The sequence below is a fragment of the Ambystoma mexicanum genome, chromosome 2q (genome assembly GCF_040938575.1).
Source record: "Ambystoma mexicanum isolate Mex_15411 chromosome 2q, UKY_AmexF1_1, whole genome shotgun sequence".
Lineage (NCBI taxonomy): Eukaryota > Metazoa > Chordata > Amphibia > Caudata > Ambystomatidae > Ambystoma > Ambystoma mexicanum.
In genome coordinates, this window is record NC_090924.1 from 412440955 (window position 1) to 412466258 (window position 25304).

Consider the following 25304-nt stretch of genomic DNA (forward strand, 5'->3'; position numbering starts at 1 on the left):
AAAAGGAGGAGCCTGACCAATCAGGGTGGAGGGAGGGACCATAGGTTTTTGAACTGTCCTGCACAGTATTAGTTAAAACAGCTCACACTTTGACCGCTGCACGGCTGTCGGCAAATTGGACCTGAAGCTCACGCAGATGCAATTAAATGCGCTCTGGTGTTCTGTTGTCTTCCGGGAAAACAAATGGATAAAAAAGGCCATGGCAAGAAGTTTTTAATGTGCCCGGTTTCCTGGTTATGCTTCACCCAATCACAGGCGGCTGGAGTCGAGGAGCGAGAAGAAATAAAACCAAACAAGGATTCTAGGGGGGTTGGGTGGCACACACACAGTGTGTTTGGGTAAGTTTAAGTGGAAAGAAAAGCCCAGCAATGGCGCTCTCATCTGCACGCTCAATATTTCTGTTATGTATAATATAAATTGATCATGTGGTTTGTTTATGTGTTTTGTATTGTATATTGTTGCTCTCTGATAAAATGTTGGTATATTTTGTTATAAAGCATGTTGCAACCAAATAAATGAAACATGAAAATACATTAATCTAATATTGTTCTTTATTTAATGAATGTTACACATAGGAATCTATGTTTACAAAATGTCATTACTTCATATGAGAACACATTTCACTACTGAAAATATGGTGGCAATGAAGAAGACTTAAATAAAAACGGTAGCCACAACCTGGGTGATAATCTGTTGAATCTCTTTATGTACAGCCACTAACATACTATGAATTGGGATATGTAGGATATGCTTGTTTCAATACTTTGAATGTTGAAAAAACAAGCATATCATGCAAGGTTTGTATTATTTTATGCTTTTCAAGAATGTTTATGATTTAGTTCATTCTTTTTTATGTGGTATTATGTTTGCGATATTGTGTGCTTTTTGTTATTTTTTAATTCTGAATCTGCATATGTTGGCTGTCTCTCCAACCACCAATCTGGCTTTAGAGCAGACAGAGGCATGGAAACTGCTCTCCTGAACACCTGTGATGACTTGCTCTCAGACCTTGATTCCAACTCCTTCCATTCACATCCTCCTTGACCTGTCCTCTGCCTTTGACACAGTCAAACATTCTACCTCATAAATCAGTTTTATGATACCCTAGTCATCACAGACCAGGCACTGGATTGATTGACCTCATTCCTTTCGAATAGGCCCTTCCAAGTGCAAATGGGTCTGTTTCTCTACTCTAGCTTACTCTCCAGCTACGGTGTCCCTCAGGGCTCTATCCTCTTGCCGTGGCTCTTCAAAATTTACCTTGCCCCTCTTGACCACCTGATCTCCACTTTCTCTCCTCAGTTTCAATGTTATGCTGACAACACACATCTCTACTTTAAGCTTCTCTCCCCTTCCTCTTCTCCTTCTTCTCTCATTTTCAATGGTCTGGCTGCTATTCAGGGATGGTGTGCTTCTCCCAATTACTGCCTCAATGCCAGTAAGACCGAGATCCTTCTCATTGGGACTCCTGCCCCCTCCTTTCCTTCTCCTCTCTGGCTGCCCTCCTCGGGCCCCCCCCTCACCCTTGTGTAAGGCAAATAACCTGGTTGTCATCTATGACTCCTCCCTCTCCTACTCATCTCACATTGCTGACCTTGTCAAGAAATCTCACTTTCAGCTTCACCTCCTCAGAAGCATTCTCCCTTTCCTCACCTTTCCCCAGAAACTCAATGTCTCCAGAGCTCTGGTTCTTGCCAGGCTGGACTATTGTAACAGCCTCCTCCTTAATCTACCTATTTTCTCCCTCCGTCCAGAATAAGAATGCAAGACTTATTCTTGGGCTCAAGCACAGGGGCTGCATTTTTTGAGCCCTAAAATCTCTCCACTGGCTCCCTGGGGTTGCAAAGATCATATTCAAGACCCTCTGCATCATCCACAAGGCTTTCTGGGGCCTGGGACCTCACTACATCCAACTATGTCTCCCTAAATACCTCCCTGCTGGAGTTCTTCAGTCTTCTAGTTTTAACTGCCCACAGGTCAGATGGTTCTCCAAGCGGAGAGTGGGGGGTAGATCTCTGTCTTCAGCAGGAGCCTCCCTCTAGAACGGCCTCCCTGCCCTTCTCTATCTTGAGCCGGATCTCCTTAAATTCTGTAAGCTTCTCAAGACCTTCCTTTTCTCCTCCTCCTTCCCCCTCCACCTCCCTTGCTAGTCCCACCTGCCTCTATGTCTGGTTACCTCGATCCCTCATGAGCCTTACGGGGACCAGGCCCTCCTTCGACTAGTCTCGCCCTCACCCTTTTACCAGCACTTGCCCCAGGGACCATTCCCTGACTAGCCTACTGAGTCAGGTCCACCCCCTCCCTCACACTACCTGACCCCCATCCACTTGCCCTTCTAGGTCTCCCTTAGCACTTGCCCAGCCCCTTGCCCCCCTGCCCCCTGCACTTCTTCCTCTTCCCTATCTGAATATCAAAAGGCCTAGTAGGACCTTTGCTGTTATCTTCTCCTTTGTCCCTCCCTGCTCTCTTTTTGTCTTGTGGCACCTGGAAACACAAAATGTGTTTTATTTTGTTTTAGGTGTTAAAAAATTACCTTCAGCAGTTTGTTTAATGTATGTGTAGGACATACTCCATTTTTTAATATGGATTCAAGCAGATTATATTTTTTCGAAATAATCGTTCTTAAAGAACCCTTTACACATAGGAACGTGAATTGATATGATATGGAAGTAAATGTACATTCTATAGTTAAATAACAATATTAAGCCCTAATTAAAAATCATCTTTTAAATTAAATTTAGACCACCCTAGGGAAAATTATTTGGATTATTAAAAACGTAAACAAGGCATACAGCCTCAAACAAGGGTGTGTCAAACCACTTCTGTTTTCGTTTATTGATGGCTGATTTAGATTACTCTCTTGCCTGAAATGTCCAATTAAGAATGTGATCAGACCATATCTCATGACTGGCATAAGCAGAAGGCTTGCTTCTTGAAGATTTTTTTAAGATAGGTCTATAAATCTACCACATAAATGAAATATTGTAGACAAGTACTTAACTTTAAACATATTACATCAGCAATCATATACAAATAAAAACCATGATCTCACATGGATATTAGTTCAGTAGGAAATAAACATGGTTAGGGAATTCTGGGTTTGGTACTTTTATTCAATTAAACATTTAATATGAATAATCTTCAAAGCATTGGAACAAATGGCAGCCCTCATGGGCATTAGTCATGAAAACAGGGGTTAATCTTTCCTTCCCTGTTAGTGGCCTAAAGTTCCCCCATTTTACAAGGAACTGAAGTATGGGGCATCTATGAAAGAGAAACTGGGTGAAGATATGGGAAGGCCAATTGTAGAAACCTTCCACGCGCCATCCAAAAGGCACCCCTGCCCAGAACATATGGGCAGATTTAAGTTTCCGCTTCCTGGCCACGTTAGTAAATATTAAAATAGTGACTGCACATTTTTAAATTAAAAATGCTCAAGGGAAGGTATTCGTAATAAAATGACAAGTCTTGTTTGAAGATTCACAGGAAGTTCTAGTAAGTTGGTGCATAGATCACTGTAAATCATATTTAGCTGTGGTTAAAACTGCAGCTGGCCAGGAACCCGCAAGATAAAGAGGATATACCAATCAGATCTTAAACTGAATCATGTGCAGACAAAGGTGATTAGAAAGAAATCCATTCAATTATCCTTGATGTCTCACACCCCTCAACCCTATCAGCAACAGTTCCTTGATAGAGAAAAAAGATTAGCTTTTACACAATTAGACTTATGTTTGAAATAGTCCTTGGAGATACGGAGCAAGAAAACACAAATCGTGCATACAGGATTCCATGGGTTAAAATCGTGGCAAAAATGGCTGTGGGCACAATTAATTGCAGCAAAAAGGCTGTGGTGTTGCTGCTGCAATCCATGTAAAGGATGCAGGGGACACCCCCACAACCGCCAGACCCATTATACCATTTAGGGGGCACGGGGGACACCCCTGAAACTCCTGCTCCCCTTAAATGTTGTACTGGGGTACACCTTTAACAGGTCAAACCACAGAATTTTTGCTGCGATTTTTTCTACAGGCAACTTTTTTGCCGCGATTTTATCACTGCATATCGCATACAGATGTTATGTAGACTATGCAATACAGCACAAAAGAGAGAGACCAGTCATCATCTGCCAAACCGATTGTGGTGAAGAACAGTTGTCTTTTGATAGATTTATTAAAACCTGATGAGGTGAAGGATCACAAAGGCTCTGACAGAGACGTGTGATGGTCATGCATTTTTATGTCCTTTGTTTTCTAAGAACTCCAATGTTTTTCGATGAACACTGTGACTTAATAAGTAAAGGTTGTTTAAATTGTTATTACATTTGTAGATTTAAGTGTAATTATTTGTATATGTCTAATTGTATGGAATGTTTGTTTTTAAATCATAACCTTATTTATAAATTTAAAATAATCCTCAGTAGAATTCGCAAATGGATTTCCTATCCTATTTCAATAAATGTTCTACTTTCTATGCACTAAATCATATGCTAGTTTTCTACTAGTTTTTCCTCACAGATTCTATCAATGTCCCACCACTCCCTGAACAAAAGCCTATTACCGAACTGCAAAAGCAACCTCTTTTTCTGTCCATGTAAGACTTTTCCCTAATCTGAACCACCATGCACCATGTATTTTATTAGAAAAGTGCAAAAAATGTTTGCCCCACTCCAGATAACATTCAGGGTAGCTTGATCGTACTAAAACATCCACTGTTTGGGTGACCCTTAACAAATGTTTCAATGATTTTCGCTTATGTATGCAATGTCATCTTACAGAATCCATTATGGCCATGGTAGAAATAGTATGTTGCCATATATATTTCATTATTGTTAATAATGATATTTGTATCTCAAGCATCTTAATTTTGCTCCTGCAGAATTCCACAATTGATGAGGATGACTATGTTACCTACATTTCTTTACATCATTTTTATTCAGGTCCACATATGGGAAAACAACAATATCTTATGAGCAACTTAAATTATTTATCTCCACCCTAAAACTGGAACATACTGCTAATAAGCTCTTACCTTCTGCCAAGACACCCTAATTAAGAAGGCTGGTGCTACAGTCCTGGAGCAGAACACACCAGTCTATCACCGTAATGTGGGCCAGTAAAGAATGGTTAGAGAGCTCTGTGTCTTGCCAGCACCCCATGGAATGTACAGTGAGCCTTTTCTGCTGTTCGTGAGATGGAGAATTGTATTGCACACCCTTGGTTCCGTCTTTGCTGATCACCTTTAAAATGTGAATTGACAATGGCTGCATCTGCCTAGCAGTCCAAATATGTTGAATCCTCCACATCAAATATGTTGAATCCTGCACATCCAATATGTTGAATCGTCCACCTCAGCAACCTAATTAAAAAAGCATCAATTATAGAGCCACTACCAGGTAGTAACACAAAATAACAAAACAGCAGTGGAACCCTAATGTTGTTAAAAGGGGATTTAAGTAATAGTCCTATTTTCTTTGACCTTACCATGACTAAGCTGTGGAGTTCAGCGAAACGTCTGTATTTTTCCTTGTGTTTATTTTGCTGAATTAATAAAATGGCTATTGTTTGAACACAATGGGCCTCATTACAACTCTGGCGGTAGCCGTGCCATTAAAAACAGCACGGCTGCTGCCGGGGTTGGATTTTTTCCGGCACCTGTGAATGGGCAAGAACCGGGTCATGCCGAATTAGGCATGTGATGCTGGAAATGCATCGGAGGGACAGGACCTCCATATCTTTGTCCTTTACTGCTTTTAGTTGTGTGTTCTGTCCTGTTTTCCGTGCAGGAGTTCATGTGGGACTCCTGGCGGTGCAGCTCTCTCTTTTGGTTTGGTGTACAGACCAATGGGATACCCTTATGGCAGCCCTGGGTGGGGGTACAACCCTGTGTCCCTAGTATATGTTTTTGGTCACCTCTTGGTAGCCCACAGAGCAGGGTACGGGCTGGTGGCAGCTCTGTGTGAAATTGACTGGTGCCCTGAGTTTCCTCCATTTTGGGATGGCCAGGCCCTGTCATTGGAATTAGTATATTCCTGATGGAGACAAGATGGCCCCCGTGGCCTCTTGCCTTCCATCGTCTGCTACCTTGATCTTCCCAAAGTCCCAGGAAGCCCTGACTCTGTCCCTTCTCTCTGACTGGCTGTTTGGTGGAAGTTCCATATATGGTAGTAGGGGGAAGTGCCGACCAGACTGGCTGGAGCCTTTCCAACGACCATATGTTGTGGGTACACCTGCCCGAAACTGGTATGAATGCAGTGTGTAGTGTTGAATGGCTTGGTACTTGTCCAAATCCACATTCTGTGTTGTGAGTGTCTGACTGGAGAAGAATGGCCTGAATGTGCCGTGTGCCTGATTAGCTGACTGACTGCTGAATGCCCTTAGAAGTGATTGGCTGCCTGAGTGTGACACCCAGCAGAATGAATGGAAGGACAACAGTATATCTGGGGACCTCTCACTGCTAAGAATCTTGTTCAGAAGCTGAAGTCCAAACTACAAAGAGAAAATGGTGTGAAACTGAAGCTTGACCTTGAAGCCCTGCTGGAAGAGAAGAATTGCAGTTGCTCTTCTACATCAATCTGAAAGCTGCTGTGTCTCCAAGGACTGACCCAGATAGGACCTGGTAAGGCGCCCTCTTCCCGAGCTACGAGGCCAGCTGATCTTTGCCAACGCTCCCTGGTAGACAGACCTACAAAAGGCTGCCGACCGGGGACATGGACTGCCTCGGACTGCCAAAGAGAAACGCCCACACTGTTGTCCGCAACCGTCGACAATCACCGGCGCCGCCGCTGACCGGAGCCACCGTGCCCCCTTTGCCTAAGAAACCTTCGATTCATGGACACGTTCGCCCGTGCCGCCGCCCGCCTCATCCTGTCGGAGAAGGCCAGGCCATTGACGTGCCGAGGAGCATCTGCCGGTGGGTTACCCGCCACCCAAAGACCACAGAGACGCTGACGACTCAACACCCTTGCTGGCCCACAGTTCTTCAAACTCTCTGCGGGCCAGAACTATCGACACCGAGGTGCCCTGCACGCCTCTTCCTTGCAGGACATTTACAATTCCCCCTTGACGAGCACCGCTAGGAAAGAAGCTGCCACCTCACCGTCGTACTTCACCGGACATTCGACGACCCGTGACTCCTGCCTTAAAGGGAGGGCACTCCAGAAGGGCTGTTGATTCCCTGACGAGGAACGCTACAACGCCAGGTACTTTGGGGTTGCTGAACTATTGGAAAGACTCTTGTGAACAACATATGAACTGGGATTGTGATATATCTTTATTCTACAGGTTGCCCAGGTGGGGGGATCTCCACACAGAACTGTGTCTAGGTAACGGGGCCAGTATTTTGCCAATTGCTCTAACCAACTGCTTTCCTCTTATATCTATTGTTGGTATCCTTTACGAACTGATTTGTGTGACATGTAACCATACAGTTGATGTACTTAAAGAGATCGAATAGTAATTGTGGTACCACATAGAACTGTATAAATTTGCCATTATAGATAACCTAGTACAAAGTGAGTTATTGTGATATTGTACATAACCTTGAATATTAATTATATAAAGACTGTGTTTTAACTAATACAGTGTGTGGACATTCCTATAGGGGTGCTTGGAGACTACACTGTACTTAAGAACCAGCCCGCATCACCTCCTGTGAAGCTAGGCCTTGATTGCTCATCCACTGCTACCGTAATAGAGAATCTTGGCTGGGGTCCTCTGTGCCTCTCCTCTACCATATAGAGAGCAGAACTACAGACACCCCCCTCCGGTCTTTACAAGGCAGACCCGGTACTTGCCCATTTTCAGGTGCCAGAATCAAGGGCCTCCTCATCCCCATTCTGCCCCATAGGGCTGAATGTGGATGGGGACGTCGGATGCAACGTCACATTCAGAGTTGTGCCAGTGCATCCGATGTGCTATGCTCGCGGGTGCCTGTCAGGCCGCCAGGAAAAACCTGGTAGACTGACAGGCACCCGTGACCACAACACGTAGTATGGCAGTCTGGAAACTGTTGTAACGGCATGCTTACCGGTACCATCGTTCCCGGACAGCCAGGTTCATAATGAGGCCCAATGTTCTTTAAAAGGATGTGTTTCTGGTGTAAAAGAGACAAAATAACTTGGGTGAAAGGCAAGCAAAGGCCACAATGTTCTTTAAAAGGATGTGTTTCTGGGTGTAAAAAGGATCAAACTGATCTAACCAGTGTCTAAGGCCCAAAATTTGACCAAGGGGGCGGTTAGCAATCAATAGTACCTTATAGCGGTTCTTGGTGGTTCAACAAGGCCTTGATTGCTCGTCCATTGCTACCGTAATAGAGAATCTTGGCTGGGGTCACAAATGGGCGGTTTACAAATGAACTAAACTTCAAACTTCAAACAGCATTGAACTAGGCTTCAAGCTGTGGTGTGAGCAGTTTTATCAGGTTTAGGTTCGGCAAGACATTTTGATTAAAGCTGGTGTCGAGCTGGGTTGAATGCGGTGGCCCAGAGTGGTTTTGAAGGTGGCATTGTAGCTGTCCAGTCATTTGGTCGAAAGACATTTGGTCGAAAGACAAATGGTCGACGGAATTTGGTCGAAAGACAAATGGTCGAATTTTTTTTATTATTTATATATATATTTTTTAGGTTTTCGTTTAGGGAAAAAAAGATTTTTTTAGAAAAAAAGGGGGCTGGGGGGGAGCCCCCCCCAAAAAAAAAAAATTGAAAATACAAAAAGCCCCCCCCAAAAAAAAAAAAAATTGAAAATACAAAAAAAAATTATTCGACCATTTGGCTTTCGACCAAATGGTGTCGACCATTTGTCCTATCGACCTTTTTTTTCCGACCAAATGTCTGGTAAACGGCATTTTAGTGATGCAGGTTGAAGTGCTCAGCAGGATTGGTTCAGGCATAAAACAGTTTGAGCTCTGTAGTAACCTCTGAGTAGGGCCGGTGACTGATGCTCCTGTGTTTTGAGTTGACAGTCTGTGACAGTTTGAAGCAGTGGTCCTAATTCTCCAGTGTGCGGTTCGACGAAGCAGGTGTTCAAGTTGGAGCCGCGACAAGACTTTATATAACTGGTGGTTTGAGTCAGCGAGTGCCACTACAGAAGTTCGAGTTGGGGTCTAGCAGTAAGCAGTGGATTCGAGCCAAGCATGTGATGGACTCTGGGAGTAATGCTGTGGCGTTGATCTGGTTTGAGATGCAAGGATGCTGGTTTGAATAGTTCAGTTGAGTGCCAAAAGACAGCACTGTTGGGTCATGTGATTCAAGATGCAGTGAAACGGTTCTAAAGTAATTTGACTGGTTTAATTCACTGAAAACAGGGATCTGGCATGCCTTGGCTCTCAGGGTCCTTTTTCTTAAACTCCCTAACAAGGGGGAGGCTGGTAAACTAATAGTGGTGAGGCCCTGGGTACCATTGTGGCTGGCAGATAGGCACATCTTGTCCCAAAAGCAGTTCACCTCCATTGATCACTTAGGACGGTTAGGGGACAGACCTTGCCTCTGCATTGGACACTCAGTCACCACCTCACTGGTGAAGGACCTTGGAAAGACCAACTCTCCCTACAGAGGTCAAATTTGTATTTTATTAAATTATAAAGTGCTTTGGTCAAACTGCTGTAGCAAAGAGGATCAACAAATGTACAAAATCCTGGTAAATTAAACAGCAGTCCGTAGGGAAGAAGAACAAGGGGAGCAGAGAGCTAGGACTAAGGGTTGGGGTTGAGCAGAAAGGCTTTGAGGCGAGACTGGAAATGGTGTAATGATGGTGAGGATCTTATATTGAGGGAGTTCCAAAGCTTGGTTGCCAGCAGAGAGAAAACGGATGAAACAGGAGGGTGCACAGAGGAGCTTAGGGCTACAGAGTAAGAACTGATTAGCAGAGCAAAGAGAAGTAGGAGGTACAGAGAATGAGAGCATAGAGGAGAGATACGGAGGAGCAAGTCCATGGGTGCTTTTGTAAACAATGGTCTGAAAGTGGAACAGTCTGCGCTTGTCAAATATGAGCCAGGATAGAGAGCAGAGAGATGATGAGACTGAGGACCGGGTGAGAGCAGGCAGAGAAAGGAAGACCAATGAAGAGAGAAGAAAAGTGGTTTAGCTGGGAGAAAATAAGAGTAGTTAAGAGAAGTTTAGTAGCATTGAAAGACAGGAAGGGCAGAGCCTTGTGAATGTTGAAGAGCTGGAAATGGCATGACTTGGAAATAGTGGTGATGTGAGAGGTAAAGAAAGGGGAGGGGTCAATATTAACCCCCACACTACGAGCAGCAGGACCAAAGGAAAGCAAAAAGGGGAGAAGGGAAATGGAAGGAGGAGGAAAAGGAGGGAGAATATGTCATGATCTCTGCTTCCAAAAGGTCAGGGTTTTCCCAACTCCCTTGGAAGCAGATCCATAACCCAGGTTCCGAGTGCCAACCAGTCCCGATTGGGACCTTTTGGACCCAGTCCTGGCGCCAGTGGCACCAGGCTCATAAATATGCCCAGTCCCAGCGCTGGAAGCGCCGGGCTCATAATGCTTGGGTGGACTTACCTGCAGCAGACCATGCTGCTTACTTGCCTGCCAGTTGAGCCTCTGATCCTCTTCTGTTTGGAACTACTTTTCCTGTTGGGGGGGGGCAGGAGCCACTCCCTAGATTCAGAACACTGGAACTCTTCTGGAAAGCAGGAACTCTTTTCTTACCTAGGCGTGGCTGTGGAAGGAGACACCTAAGCACTACAGGAGGCTATTTAAACCACACCCGATGGATGAATCTTGCTTTGCGTTATTCTGCATCCTCTGCAGCAGAACGTTCATCGTGTCTTCTGCATCTGATCCTGGGCCTAAGGAAAAAGGCTTACCATCCTGAATCCAGTCTTCAGCAACAACTATAAAGACAAGAAAGAACAGGTTAGCATTACGGTCTTCAGTGACAGTTCTTCACTTACCTGGTCCATCGGCTGTCACCAACGCCTCGCGCTGCATTCCGGCATCTGAAAGACAAAGGCTTACCTACTCTTCGTGCGCTCCGGAGGTCTTCGGCGCTGCATCCCGCATCTGAAAGACAAAACAAGGTGCGTTTAAAGACATTGGGGAACTTTAATACTCACGTGCCATTACGCCTTTCCACATCTAACCCAGTGGGTATTCCGGCACCCTGCAGCCGCTCCGAACTTGTACCTGCAAAATAAAAAGACAGTTAGAGCGCATCGTGAAGCAGGCAACAAGCGCTTACTTACGTGCTTCCAGGCGCTTCTATTCATCACACGGGCTCCATCTTCAACTCACTTCAGCCCGTCATCCGCCATCGCCGGAACCCTGCAAAACAAGAAACATCATTACTAAAGACTTTAAAGACATTAGAATTACTCGAAACTTACCGTTCGTGCAGTAAACGACGGACAGCAGTCCTCTGAAGTCAAGAGGCCTGCTCCCCTTATCCAGTGAAGAAACTGGTTACAGCACCCTGCCCCGAGGCAGATGGAGAGCACGGCGTTCACTTACCTAAGGTGAGAGCGTTAACCTTTGGGGTTCTACAGGAGAAGAGAAAGGGAAGAAGAGAGAGACATTCAATAACCCAGTTCCTTAATCCCATATTTTCTATCTGCAGACATCTTACCCTTCAAGTCAGACATACAGTGCACAGAGGTCCAGCCCAAAGAGCCAGCCGTGTGTTACACATCACCTTTGCAGATACGGTATACGCCCAGTCAAGACCGGCGCCTCTACGGGAATCAGGTGAGCGTTACAGAATAGCAGAGGAAGGGAAAAAAAGGATTCCGGATGTGGAAGCATTACAAGAGAGAAAATGGTAGTTCATCCAGGATTGGACGGCAAGAGGGAAGGCAGAGATTTTAGTGTGGAGTCAGTAAATGAAGAAAAAGACACAAATATTTTGTAAACATCTGCATATAAGTGGTTTGATAGAAGAAATAATGGAGAATAAAAGAGTGCTACAAAGAGAGAAAAGCATTGAGACTTGAGGGACACCATAACAGAGGGGGTAGATAAGAGAGGTTCTACTAGACCAAGAAACAGAGAAAGAGTGATCACTGAGAGAAAAAGAACACTAGTGTAGGTCAGAACCATAAAACTCAAATGAAGATAGAGAGAAGAGTAGGATGGTCCACTAGGTCAAATGCTGAAGATAGTTCAACAAGGATAAGGATGGAAGAAAGCTTGGAGTGGTGAGTGGAGAGAAGAGAGTTGGAAACACTTAGTAGTCCTAGTTCCGTAGAATAATGGAGAGGAAAGCCATATAAGGTGGGGCGAAGTATGAGTTAGAGTAAATATAAGAGGAGACCTGGGTATAGACCACTTGCATGTTAAAATGGAGTTCTAGAATCTGGCCTGGTATACAGATTGTAGAAGGCTACCCTACTTATAATTAACATGGAACGCTGAGAGGTTAGCCAAAACCCAATAAACATGGAGAGCAGTCAATGTTATTCTCAGGAGAGTGCAAGTGGATTCCAGGTGTGTATAAAAATACAATATGTATTCTAGGCCTTAGACACACACTAAATAATGAAACCAGCAGGTGATATTATGGCACAATAATCAATATTAAACTGTATTCAGTCATTTTATCGCAAACATTACAGAGTGGTACATAACAGAGTGGACAATTACACCGAAAAATACTGAAAATATTAAATAAATATATAAAGGGTAGTGGTGTAAGAGGTTAAAATGGGTCAGGATGGGGTTGGGGTGGCATTATAAGGGTGAAAAATCAGAGGGTTGGCGTGGGACCCGCCCCCAAATGAATAAAAAATAAAAAATGTGTGTTTTGACCACGATGAAATGTACCACTCTGTAATTGTGGTTGGTAAAATCTATTAAACATATGTATACATATACACCACAGGTTCTTAAAATGCATTCAAACTATGTGATCAACACAGGAGGGGTGTAATTTAATGCAGTAAGGATGCAACAAGTTCACAAGTGAATTTCCTAACTTAAGTAGTGCAATCCCTAAGAAAAATGGGGCCTTGTGCCCAAAGAAAAGTCACAGGACCCACAATGCTTTTCACCAGAAGATGTCTTTAAGGTAAGTTCTAAGTTCTAATGTTTCTTCTGTTGGTAATAGTTCAAACAAAATATTCAACAAGGTTAATGGGTAAGTAAATCGTGTTCTTATCTTTCAGAAAATGCTACCCAGGTTTCACAACCAAAAGGCAGTGGAATGGAAGGTTTAGGAAACAAAGGGACTTATTCCCAATGTTATCCTATGTAGGACAGGGGGCAACAGATGCTTTGCATTTACTTACCCAGAGTTTCCCAGATGACTTGATGGGTCGACTTAGGGGTCGCTGGAATTTGTATTTCCCGCTGTTGGTCCCAGTGAGAGGTGCTCAGGAGCTGCGGGTGCAAGGATTCTTCCGATCAGGTCCAGATGCAAGATGCAACCCCTGGCGATGAAGATAAGCGAGATTCACAGGTGCAGGCTTCTTCAGGACACTTCACAGGATGGTGGACAGTCTCCGCACAAAAACAATGACAGGTGTTCTTCCAGTTGCGCCTGCATAAGCCTCCCTAGGACAGGTTCCCTTAGAGCTTGAATGCTGAAATTCAGCAGGAAAGTAACTTGTACCATAAATTGACTACCATAGTTCTTGGTGAAATAGCAGAATGTTGACGGTTTTAGGGAGGAAGGCCATGAGAGAGCTGGTCAGACCATTAGGTGGTCCAGGGACACTTCTGAATGCTTACGATGGCTGGATCCTCGAGAAGGCATCAAGCCTAGTTGGTCCCACCCGTGCAAGGGCTGAAGCACCGCTCAGAGTCTTCAGAGATCAGGCAATCCAACAGGGCGTCACCGGGCCAGAAGCAGGAAGGGATGCCAGGCCTCTTCAGTAGTCATTTTCGGAACTTCAATCAGCTGTTCGTCTATGGGGGATTCTAGGCACCAATGCTGATCTCCAGATATGGCTGCTTGAGTCCTCCGCTCATCCAAAATCCAGCCTGGAAGCAAGTCCAAGCCCACCATTCAAGCAACCAGCAGTGGTCCAATAAGGGACAACTACTGGTTTCACTCATGCCCCACACCTAGACTCTCTGTCTCCAGAGATGCGGAGTGGGACTAGGCAGTCCCACCCCCTTCCTTGGCCACACACACACAAAGACGTCACTAGCCTGCCAAAGCAACAGCTTTCCCAGGCAAGTGCATGGCCTTATATGGAATTTCCTGATCTGCCAAAGTGAATACACTGCCTATGAGAGTTTTTTTCAGCTTGCCATTATTTGGATGCAGTGCGGATATGTATGAACTTGTTCCCTGCTATGTGCAGTGTTTTTCCAGATGCTGAACATTGAGCACTATGATACTTAAGAAATAGGAGAATGACTGGATACAATGTACAAGAAGGGTGACTGTGGTCCTTAGCATTTATATATTTACATTCTCCGGCCATTTATTTGTGCAAGGTACGTAATGTGTGTTGGGTTAAGCATGTTTACCCAAGTGCTATGGATTTCACCATGAGGTGCGTGTCTGTAATCATTTTATTCCCACTACACATTAGCATTTCCCTGGTTATGGCTCTGGTGATGGAATGGCTGTCATCTGTCTACACGCCTTGGGTTGCAGTATTACACCTTGCATGTGTAGGTTCTCACGTTTGTGCTGTGTACTGAATCCTTTAGTGTTTGGTATAGGGACCACATCAATAATGGTAAATACGTTCCATTGGTTTGCCCACACAGATTCTAGAAGTCGAATTGGTCCCTGAAGATTTATGGAATGACCTACGTTTAAGGTCTCAATTGAATTTACGAAGCCTATCATAACTGATGTGTGATACAGGAATAGACTGACATGGTATGTTGGAGGTTTTGGATTCATCCATTTATTTTTGCACATATGGACAGGGTGGGGTGAGGGTGTTGTTGGTGGAGTACCACGTGTTCCTAGTATAAATTGGTGGTCCCTTTTGTGTTTTTTTTTAGAATGGTAGATTGTTTGCCTGAAATTGCACTTGAAGATCGTTTCATCAATGCTACATATTTCTGGAATCTCAGACCCAAGCTCTCCCTTTCATTGGAGCTCGTGGAGTTGGGGTTTTGAGTGTACCATTGCCCATCTCCACGTTACATTTGACTTCTGGTACCCTGAGGAAGGTCCTCCATTCAAAGGACTATGGACGGAAACATGTAGGGTTTAGTTAATGTGATTAGGGCATTATGTGTGTATAGGTGTTATGTGTTGAGGTCATTAGGTGTAGTCATAAGGGTCATTTAGATTTGAGAATTGTTTGTGTACAATGTGTATGCCATTGTGATTTGGTTCAAGTTGTAATGTTGATATATGTTTTTTAATTTTTATTTATCATGAATTTAAACATATTATTTTTTTACTCATATTTGATGTATTGCATCTCCTGTCCTCTCCTCCCTGTCGAAACAATTTATGCATTCCCCCTCTGTTTTTTTTCCACCTTTCTTTGTATGATGGTATTGGTTGCCCCCAGGCAGTGGTTTTCCTGAGATCCCTCCATCTCAGGTTGCTGGGTTCGTGTCCGTGCTTGTGTTGGATATAAGGCAGGAAGAAGGCCATTTTAGGGCACTAGCCATGTTTAGTAGCAATACGCGGTAAATGCGAATGTGCACACTAAAACTAATACAAAAAACAGCCAAAATGTATATACTGCCACCAGCTTTTCTTTAGGCACATATAAAAGTAACCACAAATTCCAAGTGTAAAAGGTTAGAGTGATACAAATGTATGCCCATTGCACTGTATTGTAAGATGCCGTGTTCAACGTTCAAAAGTAACAAAATATAAAAAGGAAACCTAGTTTGCCTGTACTGATACTCTGCAGGACTGATCAGTCTCCCCATACCAAATGAGCAAAAGGCCACGGAAGTGAAGCTGAATACTTCACTTCCCTGTAAAAAGTAATCACAGGTTCAAAAACAATGCAAAAAGAAAGGGGGGTCCATGGAAACTATGGAGGGAAAATTGTGAAAAGAGAAATCTTTCCTAACACAATTCAATTAACTTAGAAAGAAAAAGAAGGGGAGAGATGGGATGAAAATTAGATGGGAGGGTAGGATTGAGGGAAGGTTTCTTTAAGAGGGGGATGATAATAACCCTCTTGAAGGAGGAAGGAAAAATGGCAGAGGATAGGGAAGAATTAATAAGAGATGTCAGGTAATGTAGTAACATGGGATGGATTTTAGGAATAGGAACAGAGGGAATGGGATGGGAGGGAGAGGCTGTAGGTTGGGCACAAATAAGGAAGTGAGCAGTATCAGAAGCAGAGAGGTGGGTGAAACAAGAGAAGGAAGAAGAAACTTGGTCAGAAGGAAAAGGGAAGGAATGATATGCAGAAAGGGTGAAAGTGAAGTTTAGACACCTTATCAGAGAAAAAGATAGCAAAGCCAGACAGGGACAAAGGGAAGAGTAGGGAGGGGTTAGGAGGAGGGGATAGAGGATTTGATTGAGAAGGCATAAGAGTCAACAAGTAGGGACAGAGTATGCAAGGGTGAGCTCAGAATAGTAGGTCTTTTTTGACAATAAAAGTGAGGCATCATAAGAAGAGTGCAGAGATGATATATAAGAGACATTGGCAGGCGAGGGTTTCCACTTATGCTCTGCCCGCTGCAGAGAGCAGCTAAGTAAGAAAAGTTTGGGCGAAAGCTAAGGTCGAGGAGGTTGGCACGGGGGGCAAAATGGCTTAGTAGGATGAAATGAATCAAGGGTGTTTACAAGACTAGATCTCAGGGAGGATAGCGTGTCATCCAGAGAAAAAGAAGAAACGTGTGAAGGGGAGGGAGCCTAGTACAGTAGGAATAAAAGTGGATAGGTGAAAGCAGAGAGAATAAGACACAAGCAGAGAAATGTAAAGGGGAAAGGGGTAGGATAGTGAGAGGGGGGAGAAAGTCGAAGGAAATAAGGACATGATTGGAGGCTGGGAAGAGGACAGATATGGCACATGAGGGAAGAGAAACAGAAGAGAAAATTAGATCTAAAGAATAACGAGAAATGTGTGACTAAGGAGAAGAGAGTTGGGAGAGATTGTAGGAATCCAGTAATCGGAGAAATGGGGAATATGCATGAGACGATGAGAGATGGAGAGTAAAGTCACCAAGCAGAAAAAAGGGGCAAGAGGAAGCGAGAAGGGATGATAAGAGTGGATCGAGATTGTTAAAGAAAATAGACAAGAGGCCCAGGGGAATGACAGACAATAAGGAAAGTCAGGGAGTGAGGTTTGGAGAAAGAAATTAAGTGATATTCAAAGGAGGGAAACTGAGGTAGAGATAGAGAGCAAGGGGGTGCTACTTGTGATGTGTGGTATAATATTCTTACACTATGCACTTCAAGTGAGCAGTTCTGAACATGTTTGTTATTCTCATTACACAACATGAGATCATAAAATCAAATCACATTTTTCAGTTATTCTTTTCGTATGTGAGATAAAATTGTGTCAGTATGCACTTACTAACCACTGACACCGGATAACAACGTGTTTGTCTAAATTGCCATGGATAGTATAGCTGAGTGGCAATGCGCTCGTCTTGGAATACAGAGCAACACACCTTCAAATCCCGGGTCCACGCTTAGAAACCTCTTTGGTATTGAGTGCGTTATAAAAATACAATTATAATGTATTCATGTTTTTATAGTATGACGTTATAAATGAATCAAATTATGATTTGTTTACACTTTTGCGCAAACCCATTTTGTGTAATGAGAATAACAAAAATGTACAGAACTGGTGTATTGTGTAAGAATGTGGTCACATTCTCAGTGGGTGGAGTAGTGTCCCCGTGTTGGTTTGAGTGTGGTATAATATGCCAATCTTGCCACCTTAACTGCTGGACCAGGGGGTATGCAAAAATGTGGTTAGGAAATAGAAGTTGAGTCTGAAAATCGTATCAGGTACTGAATGAGATGTGTTACATACTGATTGCTTATTGGCAAGCCCAGTGGAGACAGGTAAGAGAGGGAGGAAGGTGAGGGTGAGGACTAAGAGGGACCAGTATAAGATTGTTGATGTTGCATAATCAAAGGGCAGGGTGAGGAATTCTCTGGGCAGACCACAGGGATGTCCTTTCACCAAAATGCCAGGGGTAGCGGAAGTGACATCACACAACCATTGGCCCCTGATGACATCACAGGAAGTGATGTCATTTGACCCCTCCCCGAAGTGATATCGCGGGAAGCGATGGAACACGACCTTTCACCCTTTGACAAAACAGGAAGTGGCATCACATAGCATTGTACACTATGAAAAATATGGTTACGATATCACTATAATGTGATGTACATTTCATACAAGAATGGATAGCCATATGTATCATTAAGATCAGTGTGTATAGGCCCATATTACCAAATTACTCTGAATGCGAGCAGACGTCCATGACAAAATGATAATGATGTGTTATTATATACCACTTACGCTTAAGCGTTTTATATAGAAAAATATACACCCAATATCACCCAACCTGTGTTGGTACTTATTTATCGACCACAGAAGGATGAAAGGCTGAGTTGAGTCTTTTAAGAACAGACTAAATCAGTGACTCACCCTCTAAAGTGTGCCTGAAAGTCGCATTTAAGTCGCATTTAAGGAGTTCACTAGATGAGTTTTAGACTCAGGCTACACTTTGCCATTTGTATCTTGTTGGTTCTTTTATTTTTATTTTTTTTAAATGTATATATTTTAATTTGCAATTGATTTGGCAATTTTGTATATGTATATGATTTGTGATCATATTTTCATTCTTTTTATTCTAAACATGTTATGTAGATTGTATGTTGAAAAATCAAGTTTTACTTGATTAAAACAACTTTCAATAAACCTTTAATGAGTCTAGCAATTATTGTATAGAATTCCAGAAAGACACATTATTTGGTATTCTTATTCTTTCTTATTTAGGGTCAGTGCTGAAAGTGTTAGACTTGTGGCACTCCTGTTCTTATTTTTCTTTGAGCCACATGATGCTGGCCACAACCCAGGAGCTTGCATTACAAAAATAAAAAATGCAGAGGTCGCAAGGGAGACCACAGAGGCCACAAGTTGCGACCTCTGGCGACCCCTAAATGTCGTCCCTGGCGGACAAGAGAGCAGGGATTAGAAAAGGCATGAGAGAACAGGAGTAAAGGCAAAGAAATTTAGTCAATAACAAGGAGGTGTGAAAGGTGTGAAAGGGTGGTGGCAATGAGCTGAGCTGTGGTAAGAATGCGACATCATGGCAACAAAGTGCTAAGATAGCATTGTGATGTGCAAACAGGTGCAAAAGAGGGTCAAACAAGGAAGGAGATGTCCTTAGAACTGCTCTCTTCAATGAGGATGCCTGGGAAAGGACGCCCTAGAACGGGTGAAGGGGGGTTAAGAGAGTAAGAAGGGTCATGTGTGCTGGTCACAGGGGCAGCCCTGCACGGCATGGGAGGGCGGGGAGATGTGGAGGCCAGTCCTGTGGCGGTTCCTGGGTGGCCTGGCAATCCCCCTTCTGGGATCATGCACCTGACGACAGATGGACGAGTGGGAGCTTGTCTCAGAGCAGGAGGCAAAGTACGGCGGCCAGCTGGTCCCGGAAGGAAGTCAGGCAGGATGGTGTGACATCCGGAATGGCTCGTGAAGTAGGGTCACATAACCAAGTTACTTGGCCAGCCCTGCAAGGCGGGGAGGGTGGGGCAATGTAGAGGCCTGATCCTGCGGCAGTGATGTGACCAGGGGGCCTGCATTCTTCCTCCAGGGAGACTGAACCTCTTGCCAGATGAAAGAGTGGATTCAAGTGAATCATAGAAGTGGTGGGAATCCCTTTCCTTCAAAGGCAAAGCCCACAGGTGGTTGGACTGAAGGTAGCCTGCTTTAGGGGTTCAATCCCCGTTCTTAGAGCAAGTGAACATAGCCTTCTGATATCATGTCCAAAGTGCTTTGTGCCAAAGGAAGTGGAGGGAACAGAACGGAAAGAAAGAGCCATAGATAAACAAGATGGTCAAACCTTCCACCAGCTGTAAGGAGAACCTCTGTCTGCACTAAGCCTGCCCCCTTCGCTTCTCAATATAATCAAAGGCATTTAGATATGGAGCACCCTGGTGTGAGGTTACTTGTTTCGTGAATTGGTCTGCCCTTTGATTCTTGGTCCCATGAAAGCTTCCTGTGATGTAGCTGTCTCTCTGGTAAAGGTGTTACCTACACCCTCAAAGGAAAAAAGAGAGGAAATCCCCACGACACATACTCCTTTCACAACTGAGTTGGACTTACAGGGCTGACACATGGGTGATATCAAATGAGAAATGCCATCCACCACTTCATAACTCTGTTATGGGAAATATATAAAGACATATCTGAAACCAAGACAGAAAACTCAAAATCATGGTGCTTTGGTACAGGGGTGCATTTCTTAAATGCAGCCCCTGAAATGCAGAGAATTGGCTTTCAATGTATCTGTAAAATGGGCACTTGTGTTCTTGGAACATGCTCTGTGCCACTGGTAGAGCAGGTGCTGAAGATCGGGATTGATGCAGCAGGGCACAGGTACACACTGGGCTGTTGGAATGGAGTTTATGAAAGGGGATTCTTAGCATATGTCCCTTTAAAAGATGGAATTACCCACATATCTGTATTAATTAATAACAATAAAAAAGCCAGGGCTTCAGTACCCCTGCCAGATGGCAATCCGTCACAGAGCACCGCTCTCTCGGGTGACACACAGGAGAGCATTTGCCAGCGATGGCAGTGTGACTCCACTCCACCAATATCGTACCATTAATAGTAGATTTACATTACAGCCAGGTTGCAGGAAAAATATCAAACTGTCTACATTCCTGCTCTTGATCCCAAGGTTCAAAACTAGAATTACTTTCATCAACCTCAGAATCCTTTTCTTTAAGAGGGTCATTATAAAATGGGTGGAACTGTAAGGCAGGGCATACATGCATGGCATAATGAATGTACGCATTGCTTTACTGCTCCAGCACATCTTCATCCTCTTCTAAGGTGGAGATGAAGCACAAAGTGGAGTTTGGATCTACACTATGCGCCTTCTTCCTCCATCTTGGAAGAGCACAGCATTTTACACCAGCATGAGATTGTCCTGCAAAAGTAAAAAAGAATGGATTAGTTTGGAGTCTGCCTTGCATTAACACCTGCCAATGAGCAGGCAGTTTCCATAGGAATCCATTAGAAAACACCCCCTGCAAACCGTAATTTTGCAAAACGTAGAGTAAACGTAGAGTCAAGATATTCGCCTTGTTATTCTCTTTACCTTTGCACTCTATTTTGCAAAAGTTGAAAATTCCATCCAGGCAATCCAACAGCACGAGTGCAAATGATGATGGTCCCATAAAATGTTAATTGTATTCAAAATTACTGTTTATTGCACCTGATTGTAATGTTATGTTCTGATCTGCCTCCAATTGAGAATGTTTATTTTCATCCTCAAATACCAAATTGGGAAAAGTGTTCAGACCCACCTGTGTGATTAGTGATGCTCCCCTCTGGGCAGGGGAAACAATGAAAGCAGCAGTTTGGACGTCCAGGTGCAGCTGTAATCCTATATCCTTGGGGACAGCTTTCACTGCAGACCGACGTAGGGACCTGTGGCAGTGAGCAGGAGACAGAGAGAAGGACACAGAGAGAGGGGCGGGTCAAGAAACATCTTAACAAATATCTATGCCCACAGTGAAACACCTCTCCATGCCTTAAAGGCCAGAGAAACTGCATAATTTAGACATAGGGCCTCATCAGGACTTTGGCGGTAAACCTTAAATCCGGCGGTCGCGCTATTACCGCTGGATTTAAGGGTCTGCCAAATCAGGACTTCGGCGGATTTCGCCCCAGCTCTTGGCTGGGGGAAAATCCGCTGAAAATTCACGCTATAACCGCCGGCGGGAAATCCGCCGGCGGTAAGAGCGCGGATTTTCCCCATTGAGCCCAATGGGGAATGGGGCATTCCCGAATGGGCTCAATGGGGAATTACATTACCGCCAAACTCGTGATCCGGCGCAATTAGCGCCGGGGAGTTAGGCGGTAGGGCTAATACCGTCGGCGGTAATACCGCCGGCGTTACCAGCAAAGTCGTGATCAGGCCCATAGTTCCTCTAACATTAACAGATCCTAAGTCCATAGTAAGATATGAAATGACACACATTGTGCCATATAGAAAAATAACATGACCATAACACTCAAAATCAACAATCTGTGTGCTTTGCCATCTTTTTATATGCCTTACCCAACATAAATAACTGTATAATCTGTATGTGTAAACTGCATGATATGGCCTTTGCTGGCCACACAATGGGACCTTGGCACCAATACTGCCTCCTCCCAAAGCTTGTGTGAGGTGACCACACTAAATATGACCCACTTCAAAAGAGGCCGACATTACAGGCACCTCTTCTAAAAACCTTAACAAACTACAAGTCACACAGAACAATGCCCTTTGGGCAGCACTGAGTATTCCTAAAAGGGCACACATTTCACAGGCTAGGAAAGATGCACTCTAGCTGCCGGTGAACGAACGCATACTTTTTAAAACCATGGCAATCACACACAGATGCCTATCCTCCGACTCCCCATCCTACCTATCAGAAAGGATCACCCTCAACTCGTCCGCCAGACCCACCAGATCCCACCCGGCTAACCAGATATATGTGCCTGCCTTCAAAAGATCCAAAGCTGGAGGCTCCAGCTTCCAACACTTGCCACCAAAAACTGGAATGCCCTGCCCACAGCACTAAGAAATGAAAAATCCTAACCTGTTCAACTAAGCCTGTCTTCTCGATCGAACTACAAAGAACCTCCATGCTGTTCAAATGTAACTAAATGAGCATGCATAATATACAGATATCGCTACTCTTTGTACTAGTGTGCCTGTTCAATGTATTCCTGTACCTAGCAAGTATTCTCTAACAGCGCCACAATGCCTCCGAGCAGATGTGCGCTTTATAAATTAAAATAAATAAATAAATATGTCCCTGAGAATCTCTTGCCCTGTGCTCACAGTTGGCTACTAAGCATTACATCAAATGGAATTGTCCCATTTTCATGGGCACATATACCCATCCAAATGTGCAACACAAGCTTTTGAATGTGCAACCACAAGAACAACAGTCATTCTTTCTTATTACTTTCTGTCATACCCATGTGTAGCCCCTTCAGCACAAACACAGGAAGCTTTCATAATCCAGCCCTTTATGTTTCTGTGATAGATATGCATACGCTCATGGCAACCGGATACATTGGCTTTATTCGGTATACTGTTTGAAATATCTGCTCCTAAAATGGTCATCTAAATTCTCACCTGAGTGTACTTTCCACCCCATTTGATAGCACTATTGTTGATGGTCAGTTGATAGCCTGGCAACGCCTTGGCATTGTACATGCCCACTCTCTCAAACCTGCTACTATTATTGGAAGTCATGTGCCAGTACAACAAATCAAAGTATGGAGGGGCGTCTCCATTTGCATCGAAAAATATCTCTTCCCCAACAGAGTTCTTCACATGGACATTCTTCACATAGTGGAGGACCTGCACACAAATTAAACACAATTATTCGAAAGAGTAATGAATTCATTCTTTAAACATTTTAAATAGTTGGGTGTGGCATTATGAAAGTAGTGATGAGGAAAATGTTATGTCTGAAACCATCACAAAAACATGTAAATAGTTTGAAATCATTTGGCAGCACAAAACATGTAAATGGTTATGAAAGAAGACAGAGAGGAGGAACAGGGTGGAGGCTGGGGCTGCTGCTTAATATGGAACACAATAAAAGGACATTTATGGATTCACCACACGGTGTGCAATACTGGCAACGGGGATGAAAGTGGTGAGTAGCAGCACCAGCAACTGACTTCGGGTACACTCTTACGAAGCAACGACTGCCCGTTGCAGCCTGGGGATCCCTGTATCCCGGACCTTCACTGAGCCATCTGTCGCACCCTGTGGTGTCGTTCGAGGTTGCATTGAAGGCCTTCTGCATTTCAGAGTGCACGCGGCACTGCCAGAGACACACGCCAATCAGTTTGACTACAGGCTTTTGGATACACTTGTGTGCTCTGCGTCAGGGGTCTGCGCATGGAGCTGCCTAGGCGGCGGCACGTTGCATTGATCAAATGAACGGAAAGTTCTGGAGGCACCATGCTTGGATTTTTTAAAAGCAAAGAAAGCAAAAATAAAAGAAAGGAGAGGGAAAGGGGGAGGCAGAAGGACATCGTTTGTTACTGTAAGAGCATTGAAATTCGGCTTGATCAGTCGCCCAAACCTCTACAAGCCATGCAAGGAAGACAAGTGTTGATGGATTGCATATGTGGCCAACCACTTTTCTTGCTAGCACCAGTCAGACACTCATTAAGTGGCAGGATTGGAAGGATGGATACCTGCCTTATCTGCATAGAGCATATGGGGCCAATTGTGCAGCTGACCGGAAGACTTCCTTGCTCTTCAACTGCTTTGGTCAATAAGGGCAGACAATATACCAGAGGGTCCCAGAGCCCACATAAGTGAGGAAGAACAAATTGATTTTATTTGAAGTAAGACTGTTGAAATTGGATAAGCACTTCAATATGAGGACAAATAACATTGTATCCAGGTATCACTTTGCCACCAGGGAACAAAGTGAAAAATTCGACCATGGAGGAAAAAAAAGCACATGAGAGACCAACTCATGATAAAATCCAGTAACCATAAAATAGGTGATGCACTGTGGAGAGATGGAGAAATAACCTTAGAAACAGCTTCTGAAGTGGTGTAAATCATGGAGCACACAGAATCGTGCATCAAGGGAATAGATGTTGATGCTTTGAAACAACCCCAGTGGAGGGCATTCATGAGTAGAGTGCAATGGCAAACTAAGAGGATCGACGGAGGATCCCAAACTCTGTGAGAAAGAGAGTGGACACAGACATCAGGGTGATCCGAGGTTTGGTGTGGTGAAGAGGTGCTTTAGACTTACAACATGCCAAGATGGCCACCCCATATCTGCCCAGCAGATTTATACAATACGTTCACTCTCTGTGTCAAGAAAGTGGTAATCGTACTCTCTCTCTTTGCATGCTGATCTCAAAGCCTCCCCATTCCACTTTCCCACCCTTCACCTTCCTGCCTCCCTTCCAAACCTTCTGGAAAACTTTCCACACCCTGAGCATCCCAAGCAGCTCTCCAATCACACCGACCACTGCCTACACTGCCTCCCTCCAGAAACGTACAGCTCTCTGCCCGGAGGCGTGGCATCAGCTACCCTCTGTTTACTCGACTACGCAATTATACGATCGGCTCCAGAACCTTCCCACACCACACTCACCACTTACAAAGATGCATAAAAAGAGGTTTCATGCTCCTGACTCAAGCACAGCCTTTACCATACGCTCCTATACCTTTGCAAAA

General features: G+C 44.1%; 1 protein-coding gene across 1 annotated transcript in view; it reads right to left on the reverse strand.

Moving 5' to 3' along the window:
• Positions 1-25304, reverse strand: part of LOC138568721 (vomeronasal type-2 receptor 26-like) — a 130066-nt gene that overhangs the window by 48965 nt on the left and 55797 nt on the right. Inside the window, exons 2-3 of the mRNA XM_069646504.1 lie at positions 23220-23447; positions 21391-21514 (exon numbers count right to left, since the gene is read on the reverse strand). Coding sequence (XP_069502605.1) covers positions 21391-21514; positions 23220-23447 — 352 coding nt within the window. The remainder of the gene's footprint in view (positions 1-21390; positions 21515-23219; positions 23448-25304) is intronic.